At 39.3% G+C, this 26,574-nt stretch overlaps 5 protein-coding genes across 5 annotated transcripts; 3 read left to right on the top strand and 2 right to left on the bottom strand.

The window, feature by feature from the left end:
• The first annotated feature begins 2,222 nt into the window (after nt 1-2,222).
• Nucleotides 2,223-10,346, top strand: LOC108846478 (GDSL esterase/lipase 7). Its single transcript, XM_057005915.1, is given in 7 exon segments — nt 2,223-2,466; nt 2,548-2,620; nt 2,622-2,637; nt 2,732-2,980; nt 3,090-3,232; nt 9,923-10,038; nt 10,126-10,346. Coding segments are annotated over 7 exon segments (1,062 nt in total).
• On the top strand, nt 5,832-7,245 carry LOC108846477 (putative F-box protein At3g23420). Its single transcript, XM_018619706.2, has one exon. It carries the CDS (start codon nt 5,847-5,849, stop codon nt 7,062-7,064), a length of 1,218 nt encoding a protein of 405 aa, XP_018475208.1. The 5' UTR covers nt 5,832-5,846; the 3' UTR covers nt 7,065-7,245.
• Nucleotides 10,347-11,322: 976 nt separating the features above from the next.
• Nucleotides 11,323-13,412, bottom strand: LOC108831392 (F-box/kelch-repeat protein At5g15710). Its single transcript, XM_018604939.2, has one exon. It carries the CDS (start codon nt 12,962-12,964, stop codon nt 11,663-11,665), a length of 1,302 nt encoding a protein of 433 aa, XP_018460441.2. The 5' UTR covers nt 12,965-13,412; the 3' UTR covers nt 11,323-11,662.
• Nucleotides 13,413-13,968: 556 nt separating this feature from the next.
• On the top strand, nt 13,969-23,965 carry LOC108847295 (cell morphogenesis protein PAG1). The gene is made up of 17 exons (XM_018620502.2): nt 13,969-14,200; nt 14,413-14,531; nt 14,828-14,873; nt 15,064-15,136; nt 15,226-15,283; nt 15,418-15,513; nt 15,696-15,813; nt 15,880-16,146; nt 16,227-16,328; nt 16,482-16,839; nt 16,929-17,042; nt 17,139-17,770; nt 17,908-18,104; nt 18,672-18,894; nt 19,049-19,168; nt 19,784-20,560; nt 20,841-23,965. Exons 1-17 carry the CDS (start codon nt 14,105-14,107, stop codon nt 23,811-23,813), a joined length of 6,369 nt encoding a protein of 2,122 aa, XP_018476004.2. The 5' UTR covers nt 13,969-14,104; the 3' UTR covers nt 23,814-23,965.
• On the bottom strand, nt 23,917-25,679 carry LOC108847296 (UDP-arabinopyranose mutase 2). The gene is made up of 4 exons (XM_018620503.2): nt 25,229-25,679; nt 24,771-25,021; nt 24,524-24,692; nt 23,917-24,438 (listed from the first exon to the last, which is right to left on the bottom strand). The coding sequence occupies exons 1-4, from the start codon at nt 25,568-25,570 to the stop codon at nt 24,112-24,114; spliced, it is 1,089 nt and encodes a 362-aa protein (XP_018476005.2). The 5' UTR covers nt 25,571-25,679; the 3' UTR covers nt 23,917-24,111.
• Between the last annotated feature and the right edge of the window lie 895 nt (nt 25,680-26,574).

The raw sequence follows: 26,574 nt of genomic DNA, 5'->3' as shown, positions 1-26,574 counted from the left end.
AAATATGTACTGTAAGTTGGTATTTCAGGCTCAACGGTACTTACGACGCAAATCGCCATCTTATCCTCTCTCCTCTTCCTTCCAAGGTCACGGCTCAAGAGGGTTTCTTCTTCAACCGTTCTAGCGGACAAGAGACACACCGTATTGTCTAGCGGTTCTCCGGAGTCGAGGCCGTTGTCTAGAGGACGCTCATAAATCACCCCATCATCTCCGGAGAACCGATGGTTCGGAACCGAATCGTTGGGTTCGTGGGCCGATTCGGTGTCTGAGATGAAGGACGATGATGACGACTCGTCGATGTTGTTGTTGTTGTCTTTGTTTCAGCCCGGAGAACCGATGGTTCGGATCGGAATCGTTGGGTTCGTGGGCCGGTTCGGTGTCTGAGACGGAGGAGGATGATGACGACTCGCCGAAGTTGTTGTTGTCGTCGTTGATTGATTCCGGTAGAGTCTTCGCCATTGATGAGTCTCGGATGGAAGAGATAAGAAACCGACGTGGAAGAGAGCATATGTACGTGGATATAATGAAATGAACTGATTGGTTTTTCAACTTTTTTCATTTAATGACATGTCACTCCCATAGACTTCTAAAAATCCTAGGTGTCATGCAACGGGGAGAAACTTGTGCTATTAGTGTGTTGATTCTTGCCAACGGGCGATCCAAGAAATTTGTAGAGATTGTTGATCTTATCGATACTAAACTCATTATTTACAAGATTTTTTTTTTATATCATCTGTATAGACTCTTCTGACATTATAATCATATCCCCCTTCATTGTTTTTTTATATCTGGAAAGATATTAAACAGAATGATTAAATTTGTCTTTTTCAAATGAAGTGTTGATCAGTGAGAAAAGTTATAGTAATATAATGCTCTAGCCGTTTTGATATGTCTTCCTCTCCCCTGGCTTCTATTTTCTTTGTCAACAGCTCCCTTTAGTGCTTATTAAATGGAATTAATATTGTTGGATCCACTGGGACACATAACTTTCGCAGCACAACAAGTACACAAAAGTTGATCAAGATATCATTATTAAATTAGAGATTCAGAGGGTTCAGAAAGTGGGTGGCTATTGTTTATGGCGTTTTATGAGCTTATGAAGTTGCTGATCTATGTTTACCTGTTCCTTTTTACTATGTAAAGCCTTTTATTTATACTGATGTGATTCTAATTTTTTTCTTATTAATTGGTCGAAGTTATAGTCCTTTAGCAACAATATTTTCGGGCGTCCAAAGCTATTTCTTTTTACATAGTAACAAAGCTAATTAACCGTTGATAACACCATGTTTAAGTCATTTCTCCATGATAGAGTCAGAATAGTGACCTAGAGACCAGAATACTCACTCAATCTCAAGCCACTAGACCAAGGCATAATACATTTATACTATTAATTGAAAAATACATAACCCATATATATATATATATATATATATATACTGGTTTGATGATAAATAAAGTATTTTTTTAATAAATAAAGTATAATTATTTATGAAAATGATTTAATTATAAATAGTAAATACAGTGACTGGTCTGATAATAAATAAAGTATAAATGTTTGACATTAACCTCACTTCTTCAATGCTTGCATTGCCCTCTAGCTTCTGACCATCTATCATAAGGACGCATCAAAGCCTGACCATCGGGAAAACACAATCAACAATCACACAAGTCACTCACAGGCCTAAGAGCTCAGGCCCAAACAATGGAATCATTAAATTTCACTACACCAGAGAACCCACGCCCAAACAAACTCAAAGCCTATTATGCAAGTTAGAGCTCTCCGGTTATCGTAATCTATAAACCGGGTTAGACACATCTAAATTTAGAAAGCCAAGCCATCATTAATTACATAGTAACAAAGTCGTCATGAACATTTTCTCTACATGCGCAAACCATCAGTGACTAGAAAACAGATTTACAAAACTAGGAGGTTTAGGTGTTGCCTCTTCCTAAAAGATGTCTCTATAGAAAAGAAGATGAACAGAGTAAGAAATTTAAAGCAGCAGTAAATGAGATAATAATACAAAATCTTTCAGAGCTGTAACAGTTAACCACTACACACCATGAGATCATTTACGACGACCAGTTCTTCTGAACCAAACACTATCTCTAATACCTCACATAACCATGTTTCCATCTACATATATCACACGCTTCTCTCCTAAGCCAGGACAGACAGAAAGAGAAAGAGAAAGAGAAAGAGAAAGAGAGAGTGACTAAACATGAAGAGTTTGTTGTTTTGTGTTGTGTACTTAGAGCTTGTCTGGTTTGGTTATGGCCAGGACCAATCTAGAAATCATCATCCTCTTTCTCCAGCGTTCTTCATCTTTGGAGATTCTTTAGTTGATAGTGGAAACAACAACTACATTCCCACTCTAGCAAAAGCTAACTATCTCCCATATGGAATCGATTTTGGCTTCCCCACAGGACGTTTCTGCAATGGCCGTACTGTTGTTGATTATGGAGGTAAACTAAAGATCATGAAATTCTAGTTTTACTTTTGTTTTTTTTTTCTCTAACTTTCTCAGTAAAATGTTATGAATGCAGCAATGTACCTCGGTCTGCCATTGGTGCCACCATATCTATCTCCTGTATCAATTGGGCAAAACGTCTTGAAAGGAAACTGGTCAACATTATGTGAGGAGGATGATCAAGAAACTTAAAACTCTACTAACTAGAAAACTAGAAAACCAAGAAACATTGAACTCTTTTGTTTGTTTTTTTCCCACAGGGAGCAAGAACTACACTCAATGGACAGATATCACAGTTTGAGATGACCATCGAGTTTAAGCTCCAGCCTTTCTTTCAAAACCCTGCAGATCTTAGAAACTATCTTGCTAAATCGATTATTGCGATCAATATAGGAAGCAATGATTACATCAACAATTACCTTATGCCTGATAGATACTCAAGCAGCCAAATCTACAGTGGAGAAGAGTATGCAACTCTCCTTATCAAGACTCTCTCTGCTCAAATCTCAGTAAACTAAACTCTCCCCATTGTTTCATTCTACAAATCCACAATAGTGACAAAAATTTACATCCCATACTCAAGAGAAAACGTGTGTTCTGTTACCTGTTTTTCCGCAGAGACTATACAACTTAGGTGCAAGAAAGATGGTGCTAGCTGGATCAGGACCATTAGGTTGCATACCGAGTCAGTTATCTGTGGTAAAGGGAAAGAACAGCAGCGGGTGTGTGAGAAAAATCAACAATTTGATTTCAATGTTCAATAGCCGATTGAAAGATCTACCAAACACTCTCAACAAAACGCTTCCAGGATCTATCAGAACTTCTACGATCTCTTTCATGATATGGTTGTGAATCCCTCTAGATATGGTAACAAATGACCTCAACAAAACCTTATACAATAAGGAGGTTTTTACACTTTGATTTTAATATCAAAACTTAGCTTTGGTTCTCCTTTTTTGCAGGTCTTGTTATACCAGACAAAGCATGCTGCGGCAGCGGGAGATACGGAGGAGCGCTAACCTGCCTTCCGTTGCAGCAACCGTGCTTGGATAGGCACCACTATGTCTTCTGGGATGCATTTCATCCAACAGAGATTGCCAACAAAATCATAGCTGACAATACATTCAGCAAGTCTGCTAAATACTCTCACCCTATCAGTTTCTATGAGTTGGCTAAGCTGTGAGGAATGTCTGTCTCAAAGCTATGTTTCCCCGTCATTACAAGATCACCTTGGTTTTCTAGTTAGAAGTTTTTTTAAATATGGGATTTGTATGTATGTAACAATTTCCCAAATCTTCAAGATCATAATCTATGTTCCATTGTTATATAAGTTAAAACCCTTCTTTTTAAAAGTGTTAGCCAACAAGACAAGATGTAATCTTGAACAGTCATTATTTGCAAAGTGAAGCTTACATTCAAATCCATGTGGATAAGACAATGATATAGAGAAAGTATTCTTATCCAGTAGTAACTGCTAATTTACAAAAAGCTAGAAACAAGTTTAGCTTACAGTTTTTTTTCTCCTCGAAATGGTTTTATCATTGGTGGTGTAGTAGTATATCATCGCTGACAAAGTCTTCTTCACCATTGGAGGTAGGTAGGTACACAAAATGCTCTTCAACTTAAAATCTCTGACGTCCTTCTTTTGCTAAGCAGCCAAGTTGTTATTCTCTTCTCTCAAGACTGATTTGGAACCAGAAGATTGCTATGCTCAGTGGACAGATGCATCAAATCTCGGCTCATAAAAACACACTTGGCTGTTACACGACTGTAGCGCATACCCAGAGATCCAAGACCAAATCTTCTTATCCACATTGTACAGAAGACCTTTCCCTTGATTCCACGACGTAAAGCAGATCAAATTATCTTGTCCAAAGCACTCAAACCTCTCAGCTGAAAGTCTCAGAAGCGCTCGGAAGTACTTCGGCGGCATCAGGTACTATAGTTCTGCTTTAATGTCTTGTTGCATTATAATATCACAATTCCTAGTTTAATGGGTTTATTCTCCTCATCAGTTAAATTATCATAAATTGTTGTGGTAGATCAAGTAAGAACTTGCTAGAAACTAGACTGTGAACCTAGGCGTATGTGTGAAACACCATAGACAAGACAATGCAATGGGAAAGCAAAGGTAGTTAACTAGGATGAAAAAGAGGAAGGAAGAATCTGGGTGTGAAACAAAGGAACAAGGGACAAAGGAACAAACAGAAGTAGTTAGTATTGAGTGTGGGACCAAGAGGGAAGCAGTGCACTTTTTTTCCAGATTACAGCAAACATACAAATGCTAAATTTTGCAATCTAGAGTCACTTCCCATTGCTCCCACACGCATTATCTTGTGTTATATTTCTTAGAATGTGATCTACTTGTGTTAAATTCACGTGGATATTCTTCTTTGTCAATGTCCTTTCATGTTCCTCAATCACATCTTCTTATGGTATTTATCCAACGTTTTTACTTTTCTTATTATATCACAAGGTATTATTTCAGTAAGCGAGAACATTTAGAACACATACGTGCACATGTGGTGTGACTGGGATGCGTGGCTGATCCAAAAGTGGTTGAAATGGATCAAGGAGATATCGCCGTCTCTTGCTCACACTATTGCTTCTGATCTGTCCGGCGTCTTTATGTTCATCATCTTTATCATGATTCCATATAGTTTGAGCACACATAATTAAGATATTCCCCAAATTTTAACCGAGTTCTATGGGTGAATCAATGTATAAGTTACAACTACTTACAAGTCGTTTATTGTCTACGGGAGGATAATTATAATGAATTAGAGTATTTTTCTTAGTTATATGGGACTTGTCTTCTTTTTTTCATGATGAGCACTTTAATGTGTTCCAAAAGTCAAATTGGGTAAATTAAATAAAAATATTCTACACGTTTTGTGATAAATAAATTGGCTATAGACCAATCCCCATTTTCTCCTAATTAATCTGGGTTCTTCGATCGTGTTATTGAATCGTAATATATATGGAGGGGAGTGTGTGACTGGATAAGTCACAATGTCGGTTTTCTATCTGATTTCCTTAACTTTAGTTTTTCTTTCAATACTTGGCTTTATCTTTTATTTTCTTTTTCCTTATAGTTAAATCTCTTCTTTGGTTTACTATATATGTAACCTCGTCGCAAGTTTTAGATACAATATTAAAAAACGATTTTTTAAAACTTTACTTCGTTCTCAAGTAACTAAGTTTTCCCAAGAGCTTGCATTCGGATTCAGTATTTCGAGAAGTTGATCCTTCTTTATCTTGGTGATTATCTCCTACGGCTTGGTAGAATTTCTAGTTTGAAATCTGTAATCTCAAAACAGAATGAGGACAAGGAGGAAGGAATATAGTGACAAGTTTTTAGGGTTTAATAGATTTATGAAGAAGAAGAAGATGTCGGATCTTCCAAGGGATATGGAGGAAGAGGTGCTGTGTAGAATTCCGTTGACATGTCTGGGACTTGTCCGATCTACTTGCAAAAGGTGGAACATGTTGTCGAGATGTGATCACTTATTTGCAAACAAGCACCTTGCTCATCAAGCAGCAACAGAAGCAAAGAAGAAGAAGGACCCTCTTGTAGTTACGATGATGAATTATAGGGTCGAGTTGATGAGATTGAATTTTTCAGACGAAGACGAAGTTGTTGTTTTAAATCCTGAAGCTAAACTTATTGGCCTAGATCAAATCGATGTGCGTGATATCTTTCATTGCAACGGTTTATTGTTATGCATTCCCAAAGAAGACCACTCTAGGCTCTTGGTTTGGAATCCCTATTGGGGGCGGCAACCCAAGTGGATCGAGAACACACATAATCACCACTTACTGGACAAGCATGGCCTTGGTCTTTTGGACAGGTATACATATGGTCTCGGATACAACAATAGTAGCACTAGTTCCTACAAAATCTTGAGATTTATTGATTTACCCCGACATTTCGTTGAGTTCAAAATCTACGACTTCAACTCTGATTCATGGAGGATTCTTGATCTCGACAAGAACTGGTGCATAAATATTGGTGAACACGGCCTATCTTTGAAGGGAAATACCTACTGGTTTGCAGCAGACGCTATGATTAATGATGCCATTAGTTTCTTAGTCTGTTTTGATTTCTCAACAGAGACATTCTCCCCGCTTTTGCCTCTCCCCTTTGAGGCTTTTCCTGGAGACGCTTTGAGTCTATCATCATCATCTTCTAGTGTTGGAGGAGAATATCCGCAGCTTGTGGTTTTATTCCAGTCCGAGCATACATTGGAGATGGAGATCTGGATTTCCAATACGATTGAGCAGCCCAATGCCCTGTCCTGGAACACCAAGGTTTTCTTGTCGGCCAATATCCAACAACTCATTCCCCACCGGTGGGTTTTCCGAAGATCTGTGTCTTTCTTCATTGACCAGGAGAAAAAAATCGCGGTGGTTTTTGATAAAAACGCCCGTCGTGGTACCTCCACTCATGAAATAGCTTACATCTTTTTTGGAGGAGGACTGGATGATGATGGATCATGCTCCTTTAAACAACAAGTTGTAAAACAATCTGCGTACCCATTCTGTTATTCACATGCTTGCTATTATGTTCCAAGCTTAGTGCAACTCAGCTAGTAGTCCACCTATTATCATTATTATTTTTTATCTCTCTGTTTGTTTCCCAAGATTGACTATTAAGTTTTTGTTTTTTGTTTGCCGTATTTGACTTTTGGCTTCACAGCCTCTTGCTTTCGAGTGCCTCTCTTTGTCCAATATTTTGATCATTCTAAGGAATAAGATCAGAGTTTGTGGTGAAGGCGTTGAATTCTTTCCGTTGGTATATGATCTCTGCTTTCTTGCAGTGGATATACTCAACAAGAAAGTCAATAAGTCTGTATATAACTTTGATAGATGTTGCCTTAAACCATCCACTAGGCAACTCCATTAGTATTTAACTTGGTTTTGGGATTTAGGGCAATGTTGTGTGACGGTTTCATAACGCTCAGATTCTCATGATACAACTGCAACATTGTTTCTATTTACCATCACCAAAAAATAGAATCTATCAAACTTAATTTTTGTGTTGTGTTCTCAGAGCTCAGACTCAAAATATAAAAAATAAACATCACTATTCAACATGGAGATTCTCATCATAATTATATGGATGTGCATTTAGTACAAAATCATAATCAATTTTGCATTCATACCTCCACTACTTAACATTGACCAATTTAATTAGTAAAGATATTTTTTATTTTATTTTATTCAAACTTTGTTTACCACAAAGTTTAAAATAAAGACAACTAAATTAAATAAAGACTAGACTAACAATAACAAGTCTAATTCTTTATTAATTTCTGATTCAATAGATTTCATTTATGTGTATTTAGATTACTTTAATACCTCAGCTTATGTTAATATTGTCCAAGGAAGCAAAGACGTTTTTGACATAATATGCGCCGAGGAGGGCGCCAAACTTTCATTATTTTGTCATATATTCAGCCATGGTCATGGTTTGTTCGACGGAATGTTGCTCTTCTCAGCTTCATCCTCCGCCCAGACTGTCCCTGAAAGAAAGGAGAATAAAACTCGTAAACTGACTTCAAGAGCAGATCTATCTAAGATTGATTTGTTAGATTATTAATATAAAAGTTTTATCGTGTTTAACTAATCAAAGTAAGTGGCCTATGTTGACAAAAGTCATGCGATCCACATGCTCCTTCGTTTTTGCTTGACAAAGAAACAGAAAGCTTGTAAGATGATATTATAGATAAAGCGTTTACTTCAAGTTCATTTTGCAACCGGGTTATCTATTGGTTCTCATCTTCCACTTGCATTTGAACTCTATCAAAACTCTCTTTCTCACACGAGATTTCTTCCTTGTTATTCACAAAGCTCTTACGTTGTTCCGATTTAGATCATTTCGTTACCTTTGAAGAGTTTATTTATGTTTTAATCGACATGTGTTCTTTCTCTAGTGCAGGAGTCTCCCTTCTTTCTCAAAAACTCGAAGCCTTGTGAGCTCCAACTTTGCTTCTTCAGCCAATTTTACCACTGCGTCTACTAATTCTTATTCTTGTAAAATCTCTTTTTCAAAGCTAGCGTTGATATCTTTATGACCTGAGAAAACCAACGTGTCAGAAACCGCAATTTCAACCATAGCCTACTCTAGATTGCTTCACAATCTTCATCAATTGCAAGAGACACATCTGTTTGGGTTTCTGCTTTATACGTCTGGAACAATCTGGTACGCCCTCCAGGGGCACATTCCTTTCAAATACCGAACTTCGTTGGGACACACATTAACGATATATAATTGCTTAAGAAGCTAGAATATTTCTAGCAGATAAATCTTTTGGGTTTATGTTATCAATGTTAGGTAAAACCAGAGAGTCGGTATCCAAAAATCTGGACCTAGGATCTCTATATTCTTGAAAACTTAATGCTGAGATGAACTCAACGCGGTGATAAGGTAAAAGGTTATAAAATTTGTTTGAAGTTGGCTAGTCTTTCAGCTTCAGAATCTCAGGCCACAAGTTACGATCTTTTTTGGTGTATCCTTCAAAGAAGTCTCGTGTTTTGATCTGTAGTTTTCAGCCATATATGTTTCAGTACAATACTAAGTGAATAATACACCCTAATGTTTACTAATAATAAGTCTTATTTCACCCAGAATCTTGTTTCACCATTGATTGAGATCCCAGAAACATATAGTTGGTGTTCATAACAACAGATAACTTTTCCATTCAAAAATTAAAATTAATCTATGTTATAAATACGAAAAGCAGAGATATAGACAGACCTTGAATCCTCTTTCAAAGGGTTTCATCACATTCTTGTTTCCTATTCTTAATAGGATTAGTGAAGAATGGAATATTACGATAAATAAAAAATAGATACAACTTGAACAATGAATGTTTAATTAGGTTAAACACACTACCTGTAATGTAAATATAATGAAACTTGTGTTTTAACGTAATTGATGTGTGTTTAATGTAAATGATATTAATATGTCTAAAACTTAAATGATAATATGAAGTGTATTTTTATATTTAGTCACGACTTGTCCAATAGGTCCAAATTTAAAACATGTCATGGTAAATTTCAAATAGGACTCTATTTTAATAGAGTAGAAGATATTTTTTCTTTTATTTTTTTTCAAATTTTATTTACCACAAAGTTTAAAAATAAAGACAACTAAATTAAGTAAAGACTAGACTAACAATAACAAGTCTAATTTCTTTACTATTTTCTCCATTTTATATAAGAGGACTCTCGCCTCATATTTCTGATATGAATATTTTACAATACTTTCACATTAAACTTTCAATTCTCATTCAAAACCAACACCAATTTTGATATACGAGTACACTACTTCATAATTTCAAACATTCGGCTAATCCGACAAACATTTTCGTCCGGAAACTTAACGAAAAATGGTCTAAAACCATTTTGTCTAAAACGAGTTCCAACAATAAGATCAACAATTTGGTTTCCCGACTCAAAGATCTACCAAACACTCTTAACACAACTTTTCCAGGATCTTTCTTTGTCTATCAAAACTTCAATGATCTCTTTCATGACATGGTTGTGAATCCCTCTAGATATGGTAACTATGACCTCAACATATCTATTCAATAAGGGAGTTTAGCTTAATTTTAATATCAAAACTTAGCTTTAGTTCTAATTTTTGCAGGTCTTGTGATACCAAACAAAGCATGCTGCGGTAGTGGAAGATATGGAGGAGGGTTAACGTGCCTTCCATTGCAGCAACCATGCTTGGATAAGCATCACTACGTTTTATGGGATGCATTTCATCCAACCGAGATTGCCAACAAAATCTTAGCTGAAAATACATTCAGCAAGTCTGCCAAATACTCTCACCCTATCAGTTTCTATGAGTTGGCTAAGCTGTGAGGAATGTGTCTTTTTTTTTTTTTGTCACTGAAAATTTCATTAAAAACTAAGAAATTGAAAGGATCCAAAGATGATCCAATTCAAGAAGTCCATTACACATAAAGAAGAGCCTGAAGAGCTGAAAAACTAATACATCTGATACAGAATTCTCCGATCGACGGAAATGAAATAACCAGAATGTTGCAAACCCAGAGGAAATCACTCGGAAAACTACCAAGATTCCGATGATTTCTTTTGACTGGGATTCGCCGATGATAGCTCTGATGAGCGTTGAATTGTTGGAGAGAACCTTGAGATTTGTGAAATCGAAGGTTAACGCCTTGCAGAGAGTTGATCGCATCGCGAGGGCCTCTGCATTCAGGGAAGAGTTGACGAAGACTTGAATTGCTGGTCCTTGGGATGGTGCTGCTATAAACCGTACAGGAGAAGACACAGCCTGATCCCACCGCCTTCTTTTCTTTACTCCAAGCAATAACAGTTATACAAATGATCGAACTGATGTCTTCTGCTTTTCTGGAGAGATGTTGAGGCACAAAAGGAGATTTACAAAATCCTAAATGATTTGATTTCACACTGAAGAACAGAGATGATTGACCAGTGGATGTACCGCAGAGTACGAAACTCTGTGGCCAGCTACAGAAGATCAATATCTGAAAAAGGGCTATGTGAACCCGAGGGAGTAACTGTAAACGGCTCTCAATAACCTGATTATGGATGGTGAGACACATATTGGTTGGAGGCTGAGGTAGGGAGATGCTTGATACGGTATTCGACGAAGAAACGGAGGCTGTGTTTAGACTGATACTTCTTACAGCTGTGAGGAATGTGTCTCAAAGCTAGGTTTCCTAGTTTCTTGTAGAAGGTTTTAAATATTGGATTTTTATGTAACAACTCCCACATCTTCAAGATCATAATCTATGTTCCACTGTTATAAGTTAAACCTTTCTTTCTAAAAGTGTTAGCCAACAAGACAAGATACTATTCTTGAACATTCATTATTTGCAAGGTGAAACTTACATTCAAGATGCAGAGAAGGAAAATCCATATGGATGAGACAATGATATATATATAGAAAGTATTCATATCCAGTAACTGCTAATATACATAAAGCTAGAGACAAGTTTAGCTTACAGTTTTTCTCCTCGAAGTGGTTAATCATTGGTGGTGTAGCATACCATCGCTGACAAAGTCTTCTCAACATTGGAGGTAGGTACACAAAATGCTTTTCAACTTAAAATCTCTAACCTTCTTTTGTTAAGCAGCCAAGTTGTTATATTCTTCTCAGGACTGATGTTGAACCAGACGATTATTATAATTCAATGGACAGATGCATCAAATCTTGGCTCATAAAAACACACTTGGCTGTTGCACGACTGAAGCGCACACCCGGAGATCCAAGACCAAATCTTCTTATCCACATTGTACAGAAGACCTTTCCCTTGATTCCACGACGTAAAGCAGATCAAATTATCTTGCCCAAAACACTCAAACCTCTCAGCCGAAAGCCTCAGAAGCGCTCGGAAGTACTTTGGCGGCATCCTACTTATCTCCACCCAAGAAACCTTTGTGTGATCAAGCTCCCATATCCTCATGCTTTGGAGGGTACTATAAAGACCAATCCTTCCCACAAGAAACAGTCTCTTCTGAGTTCCAGCAACTAAGTAACCATCCAACAAAGATCTCGGGAACTTAGCTGGAATGTGTTCCCATTGCCCTGTATCAAGCCTATACATCATCAAACCAAGAGGGGAAAGAGTTTCTAGATATAAACGTGAATCACAATAAGCCATCTTCGAAGAGCATAAGTTCACAGCAGGCATTATCTGATGCAAAGACCATTTATCAGTCTTGGAATCATAAACTTCCGTAGGAAGCGACTTATCACCGTAGATATCACTCGTGGCTATGACTTTAAACGATTTTTCAGAACGGTCCACAACCATAATCAGCTGCCTCTGCTGGTTATAATGCATACTCGGCAGAACCCTCCAGCTCTGCATCAGAGGATTACACACCAAAGTTCTGAAAGTCAAACCATCTAGCCCCGAGAAGCAGACGAGTCCACCCGAAGATCCAACCAACCAAAACGCCCACGAGGGCAAAAACGTGAAGGGAACCTTGTACCACGTCTTCAACGGCAAGCTGAACACCGAGCACTGGGGAAGCTGAGGCGAGTTCTTCCAGAACGTGAGCAGACAAGGCCCGTGAGAGGAGACGTTAGAGTGAAACTTGAGGAAACTGTTGTCCTGAAGAATCAAGTTCCATTTTTTACAAACGGAACGGATCCGAAATATCATAAACGGCGGAAGCCTAGCTAAGATCTCGTTGAGGAGATCCTCAGGGAGCATCGCCCATATGCTTTCCTCCATGGGGACATCGGAAACAACGACTTGTTTACCGAACGAAGCTACTGTTTCTTCCTCTAGACCGCGAGGTTTCGTCTTCACCACTATCTGCTGCTGCCTAGAGGGGCTCGTGTTTCTCGACAAGGAACGCTTCAACGGTGAAGCTGAAGTAGTGTCTTCGTCTCTGTTCTTCGAGCAAGTAACCGACTCTCGAGAATCAGATGACTTTTCAACACTACCCATCAGCAATCCCCAAAACCCGAGACGTTCCATTCAAATCTCAATCCCAAAAAAACATGAGCTTTAAGATGAGTTTAGATCCTCAGGAAGATCATATCGATGATGAAACAACAAACACACGAGTTGAGAGCAATCAGATCTCCGAACAATATAAGCCCCAGCGGAAGAGCAACGAAGCGAGCGCCTGCGAAGGAGCTCGGAGGCTTCCCACGGAATCAGGTAGACTGTTGGAGTTAAAGCAAAGATTCGAACTTTCGATCAGTAGTTTTTTTTTACCTCTAGATGTAGTAGTATTGTGCAACAAGGTTCGTCTTTTGGGATCCAGTGACTTGTATTTTCACCAGCTGGGTTTTGGTTTTTCTCGAGGGAGACGTGGGAGAGAGGGAGAGAGAGAGAGAGAGAGAGAGAGAGAGAGAGAGAGAGAGACCTAATATCAATTCTGCATCTGCAGATTCCGAGGAAGGAAGGAAACAAAAATTGGGCTTGTTCTCACAGACAGAAGTAAATGGGGTAGTTTGTGATATATCAAACATTTAGAGGATGAAAATATAAAACTCGGAGAGAATGTAATCAGCTGTGGACGCGTAAAAACTAAAAACCAGACTAATTTAGTTTAGAAGATAATACATAGTCACATAGATATAATTGGACTGAATCTAAGTGATATTATTAGACAGAAAGATACAAAGAAACAAGATAAATCATTCATACAAAAATCCAAATCTTATATTCTACTGCAAGTCTATGATATTTTGGATTGTAATTGGGTTCCACTTTTTGTTTGTGTGTGAGAAATAATTGGGTACCACTAAAAAGGTGTTTGAAATGGTCAAATAACAGAATAAAATGTTAATAATTTTTAAATTGGGCTGGGCCTTTTTGTTTGGAAAAAGAGACAATGGGCCGTAGTAGAGGCCCGCCCTTTTCTCGCGTCGTGCATATGATTATTCGGGTCGTGTAACTATATTTATAAGCGATTTTCTAAGCGAGGGAGAGACAAAGCTCGTCGTCGAGTCGAAATGGATCAAAGAAATTTCTAAGCTTTGCCGCGAAATCGAACTGTGCCCTAGAATGGTTTCGTGATTTGTTGTGGTCCTCGTCGTCGTTTGTATTTTCCGATTTGATTCTGTGAATTTCAGTCTCGTATAATCCCTCCGTTTGATTCGGGTGGTGATGAAGTCAGGGAGTGCTGCGAAATTGATAGTAGAAGCGCTGCTTCAGCGGTTCCTGCCTCTCGCGAGACAGCGAATCGATACTGCTCAGGCTCAGGTTCGTCGTCTCCTTTTGGAATCTGCGTGTTGTTTAGATTTTTTTTTTAGTGCTTTATGGTGTTCGTTGGTTGAATTTAGTATTTGAGTAGAAGAGGTTTAGTGAAGTATTAATTATGAAAACTTGTGTGTGGAGGAAATGCATTTCATAGATGTACGTTTTCTTTGGTAGTGAATTTGCTTTCTTGTGTGTGTGATGATGATGTTTTGCAGAATGGACAGTACCTTCGTCCATCAGATCCTGCTTATGAGCAGGTTCTTGATTCATTGGCTATGATTGCGCGTCACACACCTGTTCCTCTTATAGAAGCTCTACTCAAGTGGAGGGAAAGGTGTGTGTAACTTTGATTCCTTTCTCTCTCTCTCTCTCGCTCTTAACAATTAGATGGTACTTAACTCTTGTCCAAATAAAATACCTATCTATATGGTTTCTGCATCTTGCATTGTTTTAGTTTGAACCGTTGATCTTTCGGACTCTTTGGTGCATTATATCATTTTTGTGTATTCCTCTTCATATAGGTGATTTATTGTCTAGATGAAAATCTATTGTTGTGGCGCAGCTAGTTCGCTGGACCATTATTAATGTTTTTGTTTTTGTTTTTTTGGTGGGCTTATATCTGCCTTGCAGTGAATCACCTAAAGGTGCAAATGATGCATCGGCTTTCCAGAGAAAGGTACTTTTTTAAAGACTTCTTTACAAGATAAAGTCCTTGGGTTTTAGTAACTATATCCACTAGATTCAACTGACCAGACTGTTATACTCTTACCTCTCTTTAAGAAAACTATTATCCATGGTTTTAACTAATCAGTTTTTCCAATTCGGTTTTCTTTTTTTTTCTGATATTTTCACGGTACTGGAATCAGCTGGCTGTTGAGTGCATCTTCTGCTCAGCTTGTATTCGCTTTGCGGAGTGCTGCCCGGTGGAAGGGCTCAACGGTTTGTTAATTTCTCTATTCAGTTTCTTTCCAACAATATGTGTCTATTGCCACGCTAAAGAAAAATAAAACATTTTGCGTGAATGGCAGAGGAGCTATGGTCTGGACTTGAGAATTTTGTTTTTGATTGGCTAATTAACGCCGACAGGTATTGCTTTTAGAATCTGCAGATGTTTAAATTATATGATTCGTCAATCTGTATGCCTGTATCCTTTGGCACTTTTTCGAGATGCCAAAAGCTGATTTTCTTCAGTTCTGCCTCTGGGTGCTCCTCTGTTTCAGGATTGTTAGCCAAGTAGAATACCCATCACTGGTCGATTTGAGGGGTCTTCTTCTTGACTTGGTTGCTCAACTCTTGGGCGCCCTATCCCGTATTAGGTATTTCATGTTCAATGTTTGTTGTTAACGACTATCCAAGCATGCTAAAGTATAAATGAAAATAGTAGACTTACTTTCAGTAGTTTAGTTGGCAGGAAACAACTTGTGAAAGCAGTGATTCATTTTTAAGCCGCAACCTTAATCACTCTAATCCTTTTATTACTATGATTCTTTACTAACAGATTCAGCTCTGTCACTGAGCGGTTTTTCATGGAACTCAATACCCGCCGGATTGACACAAGTATTGCAAGAAGTGAAACTCTCAGCATCATTAATGGAATGCGATACTTAAAGCTTGGGGTATGTCTCTATTTCCTGAAAAATGCAGGCTTCAGGACGCGAACGTGACATTATGTTTATTTCCAGGTTAAGAGTGAGGGTGGGCTAAATGCGTCTGCCTCCTTTGTAGCTAAAGCGAACCCTCTTAACCGTGCTCCACACAAACGTAAAAGTGAGCTTCATCATGCGCTTTGTAATATGCTTTCTAACATCCTGGCGCCACTTTCCGATGGTGGCAAAAGCCAGTGGCCTCCTTCAGTTGCAGAGCCTGCGCTGACACTCTGGTATGAAGCTGTTGGACGCATTAGAGTGCAGCTAATCCACTGGATGGAGAAACAGAGCAAACATCTTGGTGTACGTCATTCTGATTTAATATCACTTAATCATGTTCTCTTTATGATTTCAGTCCTTAACATGTCTAATTGGTCAAATAGGTTGGCTTTCCACTTGTGACTCTTCTTCTCTGTCTCGGAGATCCGCTTATATTTCATCATAATTTAAGTTCTCACATGGAGCAACTGTACAAGCTTCTGAGAGTAAGTTTTCGTGCAGTCGGCTTTTAAATTAAGTAAAATGCCCGAGAGCAATTGTCACATCCGCACACTATATTGCCTCTCTCTTCAAGCCTCTTCTTGGTAGTATATATATCTTGGTTTCAGTCATTATACTACCTATGACACATTATGCAGGAGAAGAACCATCGTTACATGGCACTTGATTGTCTTCACCGAGTGTTGAGGTTTTATTTGAGTGTATATGCTGCTACCCAGCCACCAAATCGTATATGGGATTACTTGGATAGTGTGACATCACAATTGCTAACAGTTCTTAGAAAAGGAATGCTCACTCAGGATGTCCAACAAGATAAACTCGTTGAGTTCTGTGTGACCATAGCTGAACATAACCTTGACTTCGCGATGAATCACATGTTACTAGAACTGTTAAAGAAAGATAGTCCAAGTGAAGCAAAGATTGTTGGTCTTCGTGCATTGCTTGCCCTTGTTATGTCACCTTCAAGCCAGTATGTTGGTTTGGAAATATTCAAGGGTAACCTGTTAACCTGAATCAGGTCACTTGTTGGTCTGAATAAACTTGTCCTTCCATACACTTAACTTTCCTTATTGTTCTCTTAACAGGCCGCGGAATTGACCATTACACACCAAAAGTGAAAGCAGCAATTGAGTCAATTTTGAGATCCTGCCACAGGACCTATAGTCAAGCTGTTCTAACATCATCGAGGACGACAATAGGTAAACTTGGTAGTTACTTTTTCTGATATCTAGCTTGTATCCTCTGTCTAATACTTTCTCCGAAAACAATCTTGCTAACCTTCAAGACATGTGCAGATGCTGTGAATAAAGAAAAGTCTCAAGGATCTCTCTTCCGATCAGTTCTGGAATGCATACCTTATCTGATAGAGGAAGTTGGACGGAGTGATAAGATCACGGAAATAATACCTCTGCATGGTATAAGTATTGATCCTGTAGTGCGAGAGGAAGCAGTGCAAGTCCTGAACCGGATTGTTAGTTACCTTCCTCATCGCCGTTTCGCAGTTATGAGAGGGATGGCAAACTTCATCTTAAAGCTTCCTGATGAGTTCCCACTTCTCATTCAAACGTCACTAGGACGCTTGTTGGAACTCATGCGTTTCTGGAGGGCTTGTTTAGTAGATGACAAACAAGATACTGACTCTGAAGAGGAAAATCAAACAGCAAAGGGAAATGATAGGTTCAAGAAATTATCTTTGCGTCAAGCAGCAGATGCAATTGAGTTTCGCGCTGCTGACATTGATGCTGTTGGCCTACTTTTTCTTAGTTCGGTCGACAGCAAGATTCGGCATACTGCGCTAGAATTATTGCGAAGTGTACGTGCATTGAGTAATGATATTCGAGATCTCATGATTCTAGAGCACCCAGACCATGTTATGAAATTTGAAGCTCAACCCATATACATAATCGATGTCTTAGAAGAACATGGGGTAAGTACCTTCTGTGAATATCTCACTCTTTCAGAGGCTTTAGTTTTAGCCTTTAGGCTAGTTATGGTTTTGATTTATCTGACTCTGTGGTAAATTGAGACTGAATCCTCTTTTTTTTTTCTTTATACATGTAATAGGATGATATTGTTCAAAGTTGCTACTGGGATTCTTCCCGTTCATATGATTTGAGACGAGATTCCGATGCTATTCCTTCCGATGTGAGTCTTCAATCCATGATCTTGGAGAGCCCTGATAAGAACAGATGGGGTCGGTGTCTCAGCGAGCTTGTTAAATATGCTGCTGAGCTATGCCCACGCTCTGTTCAAGAAGCCAAGTAAGTATATTTATTAGCTGCATTATCTTCCGTATGTTAGCTCCTGCCTCCTAGTATCTCCTAATTACATCATCCTTGGTGTGTATCTTGAGTCTTGTTTGAAATTTTGGTTACTTTCTTCTCTGACCGTTGTCCTAAATCATTCATGACAGGACTAGATAAGTAGGCTTTATGGATCAACACGTCCTTAAAAATAAATACGCCCTAGTTTAACGTGCAGATAAAATATTACTGTGGTGTGGGAATTTTATGAGTTTTCTCTTATGAAAGGAAAACACTCATGACAATATTTATGCTTCTTTTTTCGTAACACAACAATATTTATGCTAGCACTAGAGTTTTTCGCAGAAAAAAAAACTGCTTCATTTTTAAATTTATGGTTATACAGCTTTTCTTATTATTATCTAACATGAAGAAAACAGCTTTTTTCGTAACACAACAATATTTATGCTAGCACTAGTGTTTTTCGCAGGAAAAAAAACTGCTTCATTTTTAAATTTATGGTTATACAGCTTTTCTTATTATTATCTAACATGAAGGAAACTAAAGTTCCATTCTCATTTCCAGGTCTGGAATTATGCACCGCCTTGCCTATATTACACCTGTTGAGTTAGGTGGAAAGGCTAGCCAGTCACAAGATACAGATAACAAACTGGATCAGTGGCTTCTGTACGCTATGTTTGTGTGTTCCTGTCCACCTGATGGGAGAGATGCGGGTAGCATTGCATTAACCAGAGACATGTACCGCCTTATCTTTCCTTATCTTAGATTTGGGTCAGAGAACCACAACGTAAGTTTTTTTTTGTCTCCGCGCTTTTTTTTTTGAAGTTGGTAGTTTTGTCACTAATTTAAACTTACTTGTCTTGCTTTCTGTGGTTTTGGTTGAAACTTTTCTCCTAGATAATTTTTTCAACAATCTTTACTTTATATTTCCGTTCATGTAGCATGCTGCAACTATGGCTCTCGGGCGCTCGCATCTGGACGCATGTGAAATCATGTTTAGCGAGCTAGCATCTTTCGTGGACGACTTTTCATTAGAGACAGAGACGAAGCCAAAGTGGAAGGTATATGCACTTGAGTAAATTTTAGAAACTAGAAATCATATAATTGTTGTTTAGAACTATACCAGGAAGGTCATCCTTGTCCAAGATAGGTGATTCTCTATGGAACTACCTGGTTGTACAGGTTTAAGCTGGTGACAACCTTTGAATTGATGGTATGGGTATTGATAGTTTGTATTCTGACTGAATGAATATTTTCAACTAAACTGCAAAAGTTAGCTTAAGCACAAGGACTTAGACAACGTGAAAAGTACGGGAAATCTCGTGGATGAAAAATAATAGAAGTCTCTGCCATTATTTGTACCTCTATGTGGCTTTTTTGAACTTCATGTTGAACTTTAGGGGATATTATGTTAGTCTTTCCCTGGGTTTAGTTGGTTGTAATAATCCCTTCATCTTGAATTAGAGTTGTGGGAACGGAACTATCCGATATTGTATTGTCTCATTAAGGGCTGCTACAGATGTAGAAATATCAACCACATTTGGCAGAGTTTTCCCCTGAAAATGAAATCAATGACTGTGTTTTTCTTTTTCACCATTTTCCTTATATTGATTTCCGGCTGCATTAAAATTATTGGGACCTGACAGTAAAAATGTATGCTTGTGATATGAACGCAGATCCAGAAAGGAGGTCGAAGAGAGGACCTCCGCGTACATGTTGCTAATATATATCGAACAGTGTCTGAGAATATCTGGCCTGGAATGCTCGCTCGTAAACCAGTTTTCCGCCTCCATTATCTGCGGTTCATTGAAGATTCGACCAGACACATATCGTTGGTACCTCCTGAGAGCTTTCAGGAGTCGCAGCCTCTGCGCTATGCACTTGCGTCTGTTTTAAGATCCCTTGCCCCTGAATTTGTTGATTCAAAATCAGAGAAATTTGATGTGAAAAGAAGGAAACATCTTTTCGATTTGCTCCTTTCTTGGTCTGATGACACAGGAAGTACGTGGGGGCAGGATGATGTTAGTGATTATCGCCGTGAAGTTGAGCGCTATAAGACCTCGCAGCATAATCGGACAAAAGATTCGGTAGACAAGATTTCTTTTGATAAGGACCTGAATGAGCAAATGGAAGCCATCCAGTGGGCCTCGGTGAACGCGATGGCTTCCCTTCTATATGGACCGTGTTTTGATGACAATGCAAGAAAAATGAGTGGACGTGTGATATCTTGGATAAATAGTTTGTTCATCGAGCCTGCTCTCAGGCTCCCTTTGGGTTACTCGCCTTCTGATCCGAGAACTCCATCTTACTCCAAATACACAGGAGAAAGTGGGCGAGGGACAACTGGCCGTGATAGGCATAGAGGTGGTCATCAACGTGTTGCGTTGGCAAAATTGGCTTTGAAGAATCTTCTTCTAACAAATTTGGATCTCTTTCCTGCCTGCATTGATAAGGTAAAAGTTCTCTCCAACTGAATGTATGGAAGCTGTGTTTATTAAAAAAAAATGGTTGTAGTTACCAGATAAAATATCGGATATCCTGACCAATGATGACAGCTTATCCATGCAACGATGGTTTCCGTTATCAGATAGTTTTTATTTTCCTAGCTCCAGTTTCAGCACCTAACTTTTCTTGATAAGCTTTTTCCACTTCCATGCTTGCTCATTCCTGTTACGTTATCCTTAATTGAACTCGTTTAAATACGTGAACTAACCACATCTGTGCTTTTCCCAGTGTTACTACTCTGATGCGGCTATAGCTGATGGGTACTTCAGTGTGTTGGCTGAGGTCTACATGAGACAAGAAATTCCAAAATGCGAAATCCAGAGCCTCGTGAGTCTAATTCTGTACAAGGTAGTCGACCCATCTAGACAAATTCGTGATGATGCTCTTCAGATGCTCGAGACACTTTCTATGCGTGAGTGGGCTGATGATGGTATAGAAGGTTCAGGAGGCTATAGAGCAGCGGTTGTAGGTAATCTTCCGGATTCTTATCAACAGTTCCAGTACAAGTTATCCTGCAAACTCGCGAAGGATCATCCTGAGTTAAGCCAGCTCCTTTGTGAAGAAATTATGCAGCGCCAGCTTGATGCTGTTGATATAATTGCTCAACATCAGGTCTTGACCTGTGTGGCTCCGTGGATTGAGAACCTTAATTTCTGGAAACTCAAGGAGACGGGTTGGAGTGACAGATTACTAAAAAGTCTTTACTATGTCACAATGCGACATGGGGATCAGTTCCCTGATGAAATTGAAAAGCTTTGGAGTACTATTGCTAGCAAGCCCAGAAATATTAGCCCTGTACTGGATTTCTTGATCACAAAGGGCATTGAGGACAGTGATTCAAATTCATCTGGAGAAGTAATAACTGGTGCATTTGCGACATATTTTGCAGTTGCAAAACGTGTAAGTTTGTACCTCGCACGGACATGCCCTCAGCGTACTATTGATCACCTAGTTTATCAACTATCACAGCGGATGCTCGAAGACAGTATTGAACCCACTGTTTATGGTGCAAATCGGGGTGATTCCAATGGAAATTTTGTGCTGGAGTTCTCTCAGGGACCTGTTACAGCACCTCAAGTGGCTTCAGTTGCAGACACCCAGCCACACATGTCGCGAATTCTTGTCCGAGGCTCGCTTGATAGCCCCCTTAGAAATACAAGTGGAACCCTAAACTGGAGAACAGCAAGCGTTACTGGCCGAAGTGCTTCCGGACCCTTAAGCCTAGTGCCTCCTGAGTTGAACATTGCTCCTGTAGCTACCGCTCGTTCTGGTCAGCTCCTGCCATCCTTGGTGAATCCATCAGGACCGTTAATGGGAGTTCGGAGTTCTACAGGAACCTTGAGCAGTCGTCATGTCTCACGTGACAGTGGAGATTATCTCATTGATACACCGAATTCTGGGGAAGATGTGCCGCAATTCAGACATCAACACCACTCACTCACTTATGCGGATATAGCTCTGATTCTACTTGCGGAAATCGCATATGAGAATGATGAAGATTTTAGGGGACATCTGCCTTTGCTTTTCCATGTCACTTTTGTTTCGATGGATAGCTCTGAAGGCATAGTGCTAGAACATTGTCAACATTTACTTGTGAATTTGTTATACTCGCTTGCGGGTCGCCATTTAGAGCTATATGAGGTGGAAACCAGCGAAGGAGAAAACAAACAACAGGTTGTGAGTTTGATAAAGTATGTGCAGTCAAAACGTGGGAGCATGATGTGGGAGAATGAAGATCCAACGGTTGTGAGAACAGATCTTCCTAGTGCGGCTCTTTTGTCTGCACTTGTTCAGAGCATGGTTGATGCTATATTCTTTCAAGGAGATCTTCGAGAAACTTGGGGAACCGAAGCTCTGAAATGGGCTATGGAATGCACTTCAAGACATCTAGCATGTCGGTCACACCAAGTATACCGTGCGCTACGGCCAAGCGTGACGAGCGATGCATGTGTCTCGCTTCTACGCTGTCTCCATCGTTGTCTTAGCAATCCCATTCCTCCGGTTTTGGGTTTTATCATGGAAATCCTTCTGACGCTACAGGTCATGGTAGAGAACATGGAGCCAGAGAAAGTCATACTCTACCCACAACTCTTCTGGGGATGTGTCGCCATGATGCATACAGACTTTGTCCATGTCTACTGCCAGGTTCTTGAGCTCTTCTCCCGTATTATTGACCGTCTATCATTCCGTGACAAGACGACCGAAAACGTCCTCTTGTCGAGCATGCCCCGGGACGAATTCAACACTAATGATTTGGGGGAATTCCAAAGGACAGAATCTAGAGTGTACGAGATGCCACCGTCAAGTGGAACTCTGCCGAAGTTCGAAGGTGTACAACCTCTTGTCCTTAAAGGACTGTTGTCTACTGTTAGCCACGACTTCTCCATTGAGGTCCTATCAAGGATTACAGTGCCTTCATGTGACTCGATCTTCGGCGATGCTGAGTCAAGACTCCTTATGCATATCACAGGTCTACTTCCTTGGCTTTGCTTGCAGCTGAGCCAAGACCAAGTCGTGGTTTCGGAGCAGCAGTACCAAAAGGCATGTTCTGTAGCATCTAAATTTGCAGTCTGGTGTCGGGCGAAATCACTCGATGAACTGGCTACTGTTTTTGTTGCTTATTCTCGAGGCGAGATTAAACGAGTTGAGAATCTCCTTGCGTGCGTCTCTCCTCTGCTATGCAACAAATGGTTCCCTAAACACTCAGCTTTAGCTTTCGGTCACTTGTTGAGAATGCTAAAGAAAGGACCAGTGGACTACCAACGAGTCATTCTTCTTATGCTCAAGGCATTGCTCCAACACACTCCCATGGATGCTTCGCAGAGTCCCCACATGTACACTATCGTCTCACAGCTAGTCGAAAGCACTCTGTGTTGGGAAGCATTGAGTGTTCTCGAAGCCCTTCTTCAGAGCTGTAGCCCGGTACAAGGCGGTAGCGGTTACTCTGAGGATGGGACTGACGAGAGAACGCTTGTACCTCAAACTTCATTCAAAGCCAGAAGCGGACCTCTCCAGTACACAGTGATGGCGGCGCAAGCTTTTCCTCTCAGTGCAGCTGCAGCAGAATTAGAGATGCCTCCGAGAGATGTGGCTCTGCATAACACAAGGCTAGTATTGGGTCGAGTTCTTGATAACTGTGCTCTAGGAAAAAGAGATTACAGAAGATTGGTCCCTTTTGTCACAACAATCGCAAACATGTAAGTTTCTTTTTTTGCAGTGATATGCTAATTGGGAAACGTGCAAGTTTTTATATAAAAGGATGATTATTTTTTTTTAGATAAAGGATGATTATTGAAACAAATACTAATGGCAAAGTCTTTTATTAATGAAATGAAACAAAGGGATCCCCCCACTGTTGTGGACAAACGAGAAAGTAATGGTGATGATGCTAAGTGACAACTACTCAAAAGTTGAGTTTCATAAAATCCGAAATTGGAAAAAGTAAATGATGATTTGAGCTAAAATAACCAAAACTGGGGTGGTTTTTTTTTTGGTTTGCTCAAGCTTTGCCATTGGCTGCAGCAGCTGGTGGGTTAAGCTCATCCCAAGCTTCAATCCATGTGACCATGGCGTCTGCAAGCTTGTCAAAGTATGGGTCTAAGGGGCTCAGCTTCTCCTTCACCATCTTTGAGAGTTCAATGTAACATTGTTGAACAGTTGTTGCTTCTTTAGATAGCTTTACGTTCTGGAAGAAGGGAATGATATCCTCCTGCCAGAAGATTCCCTTGTATTCCTTCTTCAGGTTCACAAATGGGTTGCTCGCTTTGCTGTGGTAAATGTATGGCAAACCCGTCTTCACTCCCAAACCCAAGTGGTCACAGATCACCTATTACAAGAAGATTATGTACCGCTAAGTACAGAGCATGTGCTTCATAACATTCATTAAGATGGTTTGAGTTCTAGTAAAGTACCTTGATGCACCAACCAGCCCACATATCGTCGTAGCGACCAATAGGCTGACCATCACCCATGAGACCAAAGTACATAGCTGGTCCAATCAAATCACGGTCGAAAGCCAAGTTCATACCGCACATTGGGAAAAGCGTTCCCTTTGGGATGGTCATGACAGCATCCACATACCTGGCAAATCAAACATTTAGTAAGGACTTGCATTTGAATTTTCTGACCAAACAAAAAAAGAACATAGAAGTAGTTCACCTAGCGTTCCTCTCCTTAGGCTTGACGAGTTGGGTCGGGGCATCGTAATCAGGGATGTTGAGCCAGAGACCATGAGAAACAGCAGTGGAAACACCTTCACGTAGACTGAAAGGGTATCCACGGACGAAATCAGCTCCGTCACGGTATGGATCATACAAGGTGTTGAAGAACAATGGAGTCGATGGACACAGGAGATTCTTGATGTGTTGCTCAAGAGCGTTCACTGCTTTCCCTGATGGATCCTTGGCAACCTAATGTACACAACAAACATAAATAAAAATGAGCTTATAAAAAATCTATAAGCCAACACGTCAGGGATCATGGCTGCTTATAAACGCTAACTTATATTTATAAATGGGATCTGGTTCGAGTTCCGGTTCAGATTTGATCCGGTTATTATACTTTAGGATCTACGAACTAAAATAAATAAATAAAAAAGACAAAAGTAGAGAACTTACAAAGCAATCGTCATCAATGGTGAAGATATACTTCTTCTTAGACACCATGTACCCAAAGCACCGACAAGCAGAGTCCTTGAACGAAATGCAAGAAGCTTTCGGACCGAGGATTCTGTTAATGTCGTTCCTGTTGTAAAGCTCGTAGTCGTACCCTTCAGGGACGTGAATCTTCTTCGTTGGATCTCCGTCCTGGACGATGATCAGATGGTACGGCTGGAGAAACGGCCTCCACATCTCGAGGAAGTCGAGGTTTCGGATTGTCGGAATCACGATGTCGAGCTCGTCTTTCAGCAGCGGCGTCGGGTTCACCGGGATTCCCACGGTATTCGCCGGGTCAACCATGATTCAAGGGGAGGAGGAAGAGATGAGATATCGCGTCGGTGGATATTTTTTTGCTCTCTGATGAGATGCGTTTTTTTATTTGATTTTTGAGTTTTCGATATGATGAAATGAAACCAGTCTCTCTCGATTTATACAGATCTGGCGCGTGTTTAGTGTGACAGCATGTGCTAGAATGATGACTCAAACCCATTCTAATTGGACAGGTTGTGTTGTAAAGTGCGACATCTCCAACTATAACTTGACATCTGTAAAGTAGATGATAGATAGATTTTTTTTTTTAATCGTAGATTTTTTTGATTGATAGATTTTAAAACCAATTTGTGATGATACCAGAAATTTTTAAGAGTTAGGCTGCCAGAAGTTAATTATCGGTTGAAAAAAGTGCTGAGGCCATCTCTAATGGTACACAAAATTTACAACATATTTCATTCTAAAATAAAATAATTTTATTATAAGGTTGGATTTACTCTAATAGTTCATTCTATAATATAATTACTCTATATATTATAGAATAATGTTGTTTTTCACTCTATATTTGGAATAAAAAAATATTACTTTATAATCTACTCTATTGTAAAGTAATTCTATTATAAAGTGAACTATTGGAGAAAATTCAATTCTATATAGAGTTATTCTATTTAAAAAGAGTTATTATATTTTAGAAGAAAATATAGAGTAGATTATTGTGTACCATTATAGATGTCTTAATAATCAGATTTAAACGATGAATAAATATCATGTGTGTTTCGCATTGTTGGAAAAATTGTTAAACCATAATGTACGTTTTTAAACAAAAATTGATTCAGTTTTGTATATAGTTCGTGTCAACAAGAATAATTTTTTTTTTCAGTTTCTTAAATAACACGTTCATTTGATTAATGGTATATAGTAATTATAAACAAGAAGTACATTTAACTCTTTGCAAAAGTAGGTTTCGTTCCTCTCTGCTGCTTTGCTTTACAGAAAACTCGAAAAATGTGAAACCTCAATAAGTAAACTGACAA

The sequence above is a fragment of the Raphanus sativus genome, chromosome 3, assembly GCF_000801105.2.
Source record: "Raphanus sativus cultivar WK10039 chromosome 3, ASM80110v3, whole genome shotgun sequence".
In the NCBI taxonomy this organism is placed as follows: domain Eukaryota; kingdom Viridiplantae; phylum Streptophyta; class Magnoliopsida; order Brassicales; family Brassicaceae; genus Raphanus; species Raphanus sativus.
This window is presented reverse-complemented; position numbering and strand designations above follow the sequence as displayed.

Coding starts and splice junctions, on each gene's coding strand:
- LOC108847295 (XM_018620502.2), top strand. CDS start 14,105: ATGAAGTCAGGGAGTGCTGCGAAATTGATAGTAGAAGCGCTGCTTCAG. Junction 14,532..14,827: donor CTACTCAAGTGGAGGGAAAG/GTGTGTGTAACT, acceptor TCTGCCTTGCAG/TGAATCACCTAAAGGTGCAA. Junction 16,329..16,481: donor AACTGTACAAGCTTCTGAGA/GTAAGTTTTCGT, acceptor CACATTATGCAG/GAGAAGAACCATCGTTACAT.
- LOC108831392 (XM_018604939.2), bottom strand. CDS start 12,964: ATGGAACGTCTCGGGTTTTGGGGATTGCTGATGGGTAGTGTTGAAAAG.
- LOC108846477 (XM_018619706.2), top strand. CDS start 5,847: ATGAAGAAGAAGAAGATGTCGGATCTTCCAAGGGATATGGAGGAAGAG.
- LOC108847296 (XM_018620503.2), bottom strand. CDS start 25,570: ATGGTTGACCCGGCGAATACCGTGGGAATCCCGGTGAACCCGACGCCG. Junction 25,022..25,228: donor CCATTGATGACGATTGCTTT/GTAAGTTCTCTA, acceptor TGTGTACATTAG/GTTGCCAAGGATCCATCAGG. Junction 24,439..24,523: donor GGGCTGGTTGGTGCATCAAG/GTACTTTACTAG, acceptor TTCTTGTAATAG/GTGATCTGTGACCACTTGGG.